Source organism: Silene latifolia, chromosome 4 (genome assembly GCF_048544455.1).
Source record: "Silene latifolia isolate original U9 population chromosome 4, ASM4854445v1, whole genome shotgun sequence".
NCBI lineage: Eukaryota > Viridiplantae > Streptophyta > Magnoliopsida > Caryophyllales > Caryophyllaceae > Silene > Silene latifolia.
In genome coordinates this window covers 33060806-33068214 of record NC_133529.1, presented here as the reverse complement: position 1 = coordinate 33068214, position 7409 = coordinate 33060806, and the positions used below count along the sequence as shown (strand labels likewise).

Genomic DNA, 7409 nt, shown 5'->3' with positions numbered 1-7409 from the left:
TTATCCATCCTTCACATAGTCAGTGTAGTGAGGACTATCAATCCAGCAATTCAAAAAGCTGAAGTGTTTTCTATACCTCTGCTCTACAAAGACAGAGATAAGTAGAGGAGAATGATCTGAAATCCCAGGTGTCATCACAGTAGCAGTAGAGTTGGGAAAATATTGAAGCCAGCAAGTATAAACCATAGCCCTATCAAGTCTGGACCAAACTCGAGTCCCATCCATGTGTTTATTAGTCCAACTATAAGCACATCCACTAGTGGTTAGATCGTTTAGTTGAAAGTCCCTTATACAGTCATTAAAAGCCATGATTTTAGTAAGCTTGGAAGGGTTAGGACCAAATCTTTCAGAAACATCTCTAACGATGTTAAAGTCACCAAGAATAATTCAACAGCTAACAGAAAGAGATAATCTAACCAAATCTCCCCAAAGATTTTCCTTATCAACAGCAGAATTGCAGCCATAAACAAAAGAAATATCCATCTTATGATTAGTAGCATTATGCACTATAGTACCGTGGATAATCTGCATGTGGATAACAAAAGCAACCAGTGTAATAATCCTAGGGTTCCAAAACACCCAAACCCTATCATTGTAATGAGCCTGATAGTTATTGATGATTTATAGTTATTAAACTTTTTATAGATGGGAGCAGCATTCTGAACCTTCACACGAGTCTCCAATAAACCAAAAATATCCAAATTATTTCTTACCAAGAAGTTCTTAACTTCTTGGTGCTTTAGGGGATCATTAAATTCCCTAATATTTCAGGAAGCTAGTTTCATGTGGAAAGAGGGGGAGGATCAGGAGGTTATCCCTCCTCAATGGAAATCTCCTTATCAGCAGCAAGAAGACAAACCTCCAGTTCAGGAGCACCCTTAAGAGAGGATGGGCCTGACTTCACTATAATTAAGCATCTAACCCCTGTAGTGGGCTTCATCAGCTGCTACTGACCAGGTGCAGATCCTAGCATCTGGGGTGGTGAGTCTTTATCCTTCTCTGGTGGAGGCTGGCCAGAGACCAAAGGAGGGGGGAGAGCCTATCACTCGGCAATCTAAGCTCTCCTCAACCCCATTAGTCTTGTCCTGCACATCCATTCCAGAGGAATTTGGACCTGACCGAGAGCATTTTGAGGTCACAACTGGCACAGAAGCAGTTTCAGAAGTCCTAGATATAGGTTTATAAATAGCATGTTGCTTATCCTTTGGTTTGTTCAACCTACAATGGTCTTTGGTGTGTCCTAATTTCCTGCAACCCGTACAGTAGTATGGCAACCCTTCATAGATAATCCTTTGTGAAATAAGTTCATGGTAGGGTGTAGTAAGCAGGATTTCCTCAGGAAGTTTCTGTGAGATATCCACCTCCACCATTACCCGGGCAAATGACAACTTGGCCTTACAAGTGGTAGTGAGATCAGCAAAAAGTGGCTTCCCAATTTTACTCGCTAGCCTGCTAAGGGTAGCACTAGACTAGAAAAAGGGGTCAAGGTTAGGAAACAAAATCCATACAGGAACTGTAGTGATTTAGTCCATTTCCTGCGCAAAAGTAGGAGTCCTTTGCTTTAAGATAAGTGTATGATTCCCCATGTTATATGGACCACCTTTGAGCACAGTGTTTAGGTCCTCCTCAGAACTAAACCTAAAACTGAACCATCCTTTTCTGTAGTAATGAATGACGGGAGAAGAGATTCTAAGCCAGTATTTCTTAACAAATGTCTCCAATTGCTTCAACTGTGGCCTACCTCCAAGTATAGTCCCCATTAACGTGTACTTCCAATAGTTAATTTCCTCCTCCACTTCATCATCCAAAATAGTCACTACTTCAGCTCGTGCAGATTCTTCACATAAAAACAGATTCATGCCTTCCTGGGATTTTGGAATTTTGTTCCAGGGTCGAGTTGAGGGAACAAATATATGAGAAGTAGTGGCTACAGTAGTAGGATTAATAACAGGGTTAATATCAGGAGTATTAACAGCAGGCGTAGACACAAGAGTATGAATTGATTTTTCGCCAATTTGAGAGCTCAACTGATTACTAATAGGACCAGATCTAGTATTAGCAGCAGCTCGTAAAGTAGGCGATGAATTACGAATAGCAGAAGTAATTAAAGAGTTAACAGTAACAAGAGTTCTTACAAAAGGCTCCGTCATCTCTAAGTCAGCCAAAGAATCCGAGATATGTCCGCGAGTAGCCTGAGTAGCACGGCCACGTGGCCGACCACGAGCACTAGCCATGAAATCTAAGCGAAGATGGAGTGAAGAAGACGATCGTGGAGATGGCTTAAGGAGAGAGCTTTCTCTCTCTAAACATGGCTTTTATAACATAACATTATTATTTTCAATGGCCTCCTAAAAAAGGCAATCTTAGTGTCAGATTGCTCTTGTTTTCAATTGAATAAACAATTTTTAGTTTCAAACTAAGAAACTTTTAGCAATTTGGTTAAAATCTACAGAATTGGCAAACGTTTAGCAAATTTTTTGATTTTTAATGTGAACTGCATGAAATGATGAGAACATGTTCATTGTCTAAAAGGATTTATTGAGACCAAAAGTTAAATTACCATATTTTAATTTAAGAAATTTATTCTCAAGCATATCAAATATGGGAATTGTTCCATAAGTGACCAATGAATTATCTTTCCTAAAAAATAACTAATTTACATAAATATAAATAACAAGTATATATTGGAGATTATGTCTTATTTGCCTACATTAACTAAGTTTGAATGAAGTTAATATAGGCAAATAAGTGCAAAATAGTCTAGTATTTATAACCAACATACAAATTGCATTGCTTAGTTAGAAGAATAACACATGGCAAACTAGAATGTTCTACCATTATGGAAGAAAATTGGCCAGTCAGTCGAATTTTACGAAGATTTTGACGATGTTTTTGGAAGAGTTTGTAGTGATTATTGGAGAAAAGCAATGAAAACTGCAAAAAGATTCGTCATCAACACAAATTCCATGGTTACTACTTGCTGAACAACCATGTACGTAGACGCGTCGGCTATACAGTCTCTATAATAATAAGGTTTTGTCCGTTGAACTGCCTAAGGCATCAACCACACGTGGTCAGACCAAAGATGATGACGACACGAGCGTGTCTCTGTTGTTTCCACCAGACAAAGACGACGACGGGCTTAAAGACTTAAGGTCCTTCTCTTCCCGTGGTTGGCTAATTTATGTCTCCCAAGTTAGCTTGAATATCACGAACACCCTAGTAAATTCGATTATCCGGCTTTTCCTGACTATGTCATAGTGTGGACATGGGCCACAAGCCGGTCTGCGGGCGAGAGCCGCCTACCGGTCCGTAGTCACGGGCCACCTGCACACCAAGCCGATCTGTGGACATGCAGCAGTCTTTTGAAAGCCACGCTCGGCAGCGTAAAAATGCTTTCGACCGGATCATTTTAGATCGGTCGGTTTCGTCTCGGTGAAGGTCTTGAAACGATACAGAGATGTTCGGAGTCGCCACCAAGCATTTATGGGATGCCTGGAACCCGTTCAAATCCACTTTATACCTAGGTCAACCAAGGAAAAAAAAGCGGTGTTTAACATAGGTACTAAAGATAAGGACTCGTCCCCCTTTTAGCATTTTATGCCTAAAATGACTCCCGTGCGCCCTGGATAAGGCCATCCACTATCCAAAGGTTCTAAGTAAGGGGTGAGGGTATCTATTTTGAAGCCCTTTAATCGGAGACCCAATCCCGCCCGCGTTAGCGGCCTCTACTGATCGATCGTGGTTGTTTAAGTGCAAGAGTTGATAAAACGGTTTAAATGCATGAATGCGCATCCAAAAGCTTAACCTAACATGTGAGAATTTGCTAAGTCGGTTTGTTTATCCACATAGCATGAAATTGATGTCGAAGTTGGATTTAGATTGATTTGCATGTGAAAACGGAAATTAAACATCCATTTATCAAATTCGGGTCATGATGCTTAACACGATCCATTATTTGAAAAAGGGTGTCAAATGACAAAGTGTAAAAACATAAACTTGTCAATCTGATCCGTCATGTATTCGGGTTAACCATAATCGGGATCGTCCTAGACAAGTGCTAAAATGAGGCAGAATAGTGCCAGGCAGCCCCTTTGGGGCGCGAGCCATACGGCGAGGCAATAAGGCCTGTCCAGGTTTATAAAAGATAAAAATAGGAGGCCTTGGGGTGCGAGTCATGAGCCGACCCAAGAGGCGTCTCCTAGTTGCAAAAAGGTTGTTTAAAACCATTTTAAAAGGTTGTTAAAAAGGTTATTTAAAACCATATTTGTGATGAATGATTGCAAATGTTGTTTGTATGACTCGGAATAATTACTATTGTGTTAGTAATATTCGTTGTCGGATTTGCAAGTTAGAAAAGTATAGTTTATAAATAAAAATGTAAAATGTTTAATATGAACTAATATGTTAAGTTCATTTCTTTGTAATTAGTCAAGTTTGTCATCGTACTCGGATTAAACCGACATGGTATAAGGAACCAAGGATGATTATGAATTATGACTAACGTGTTTACAAGTGTAAATGAATGAGAAAATGGTAAATAAAAGAAAAGAGTGTTATGATATCCTTTGAAATGTATTTTACCAAATAATATCACCGGGTCACGGATTAAACCGTCATGGTATAAGGAACCAAGGGTGATTATGATTTATGGTTAAAGTATTTGTCATAAAAATGAATTAAAATGGTAAAAACCGTAAAAGGAAAGAAGTAAAAATAAAAGAAAGTGTTCAAGGAAAGACGAACTCAAACACGTTTGAGTCTGGCCTGGATACCCACAAGAGGCGCAAGCCTCCCTGCATAGCAAGGAGCTTCTGTCTCAGGCCAAAACTCGGTTTTGGCTCGTCTAACCTATGTTTGAATCGTGTTATGCATTGTTCATGCTCATAAACTCATAAAAACAGTAGAGACATGAAATAAGTGAGTTGTTTACACCCTCAAACTTACGTGTATTGATGTTTCCGACGTAGACGACTTTAGAGACGGTTTTCTCGTAGCGACTACTCACGATCAAAGAAGTTTAAAAAAGTGCCTTAAAAAAGGATTTTGTTTTGAAAATATGTTAATTAAAACATGTTGATTGATGAATTGAGTTGGTCGAATGGGTCGGTCGAATGCACGGCGACGGTACCAAACAAAATGTGTAAGGCTTGTGTTTACGATCGGTAGGTCGTAAACACGTGTCGATTTTGTGACTTAAGAAGTCGGGTCTAGAAGTTTAAGGGAGACGGAGGGGGCGGACTCTCGCGTAAGGATTGTGGTGTGTGATGGTGGGTATTTATAGAGAAATGTGGGGTGGTAGGTCGGTTGAGTTTTCTTAGAGGCTAAGCAGACACTTGCTTTAGGCGCGAGCAACCTAGTGACTGAAAGGGGTGTATTGTCCCTTTCAGAAATTTGGATTTTGCATTTGTTCTAACCAATGTTTTTTTGGTTGTGATTTGTGGTCTTTGATTATTGCTTAGCCGTGTAAGCTTACTCTTGGGTGATATTTGGAGTAGGTATTTTATGTCCTTGACTCGGGTATGACCCGTGTGAGTCGGGATTTGAATTTCGAGTCGGTTTTTGGCCCGGTGTCAATTTTGACTCTAATTAGGGTCTTTTAATTTAAATGACATGATAAAGACATTCGCGGCATTATTTTTGACATTTGAGATTTGGATTGACTCAGGTTGACTCGAGTTGCGGGTTTCTGAGTCGGTTTTGGATCCGAAGACGGTTTTGACTCTAATTAGGGTCATTTTAACGGAAATGACATGATAAAGACATTCATGGCATTATTTTTGACATTCGAGATTTGGGGTGACTCGGGTTAACTCAGGTTGACTCGAGTTGCGGGTTTCTGAGTCGGATTTGGGTCCGAAGGCGGTTTTAACTCTAAATAGTGTTATTTTAATGCAAATGAAGTTAGAAAACCATTTTTGAAATCATTTTTAATATCCGAGTAATGCATTAAACCGTCTCATGTATAGCCAATACACGCACGCATATCAAAAACACGTTACAGTCTGATCATCATCGGGTGGTTTTGGAATGTGCAGATACTGGGTATCTACAGAGCCCCCACTTTGACTGAGGCATGGACGGGGCGAAAGTCAAAGTATAGCCTCCAGGTCAATCGAAGATTACAACCTGAAAACCATTGCGACGTCGAGGCGACTCAAAAGGGTTTGAGCCAAGGACCTGCCGTCGGAAAGGGCGACGTCGAGGCGACTCGGGGATTCGAGTCAAGGACCTGTCGTCGGGAACATTTTAGAGTCTGTCGACTTCCGATTCGGGTCGTTTAAAGTCCATTAGACTACGTATGAAGGCTCGCCAGCCATAAGAAGGAATCATACCTGAGGCATCTTCGGGATACGTCCTTGAATCATTTGCGCGCAAGGCTTGCCAGCCGGTGTTTAAGGAGGTGCGTTTTGAGGCTCGCCAGCCATAGGAAGGAGCCATACCTGAGGCATCTTCGGGATATGTCCTTGAATTTCTTCTTGTGTGCGTGCAAAGGCTCGCCAGCTATGTTGAAGGTGCGTTTTGAGGCTCGCCAGCCATGTTGAATGTGCGTTGTGAGGCTCGCCAACCATGTTGAATGTGATGCGTTTTGAGGCTCGCCGGCCATCGATGGTCGAATGATCGACTGAGGGAAATAGCCTGAAACATCAGGCTTATTTCAAGATATTGCCTGGTAATAATTTCCAACCAGGTTGACGTTGATATGTTCGGCTAGAGAGCAACGAACTCCAACTTGCTGGAGGTCCTAAATGAACTCCGTGGGGATAAATTATCTAAGCAAGGCTCTCTGGAAAACCATTTAGGGAGAGCGCTGCGTCAGAATTATGAATGATGTTGTGAGGAACTTTGAAAGACCTGTGTGACATCCATTTGAAAATAGGCACTCGCTGGGGAGTTAGAAACTTCTCAGGATTCGCCGGGGATATGATTTGTTGTTTGTTGAAAGGTAGCGTATGCCATGTAATCAACGGGGTTAAGCCCTTGGACTTGATGGGTCGGTGTTTGTTGGGAAGAACCCAATACTTAGCTGGAGTGCATTTGTCTTCTCAAGATTACCTGCATGGTTAGTGACCACATAAATCCGCAGTCGCATAGACAAGCACGTTGAATGCAAGCATATAAGCACGTAAGCACATAAGCATGTGAGCAATTAGCATATAAACAACTAGCATGTAATATCTCACGCGAGGTGAGATAGAAGTTTTGAATGTTGTGAAGCTTAAAAGCTGTTAAGAGTTGGAATTTGTTACTCGTAGATCCGTGATTTGACAGATCGAAGACACGTGACCGTTGTGACATTGACTCACACGGACGCATACTGACAGACTGACAAAGAGGAGGTCATGAACGTGACACAAAGTCAGTGTCGACATAACACAGGGGCGACTCTGGCAGACTTTGCTTATTTG

General features: G+C 41.2%; 1 protein-coding gene across 1 annotated transcript; it reads right to left on the bottom strand.

Moving 5' to 3' along the window:
- Positions 1 to 309, bottom strand: LOC141651351 (uncharacterized). The gene has a single exon (XM_074459068.1). It carries the CDS (start codon positions 307 to 309, stop codon positions 1 to 3), a length of 309 nt encoding a protein of 102 aa, XP_074315169.1.
- Positions 310 to 7409: the final 7100 nt, after the last annotated feature.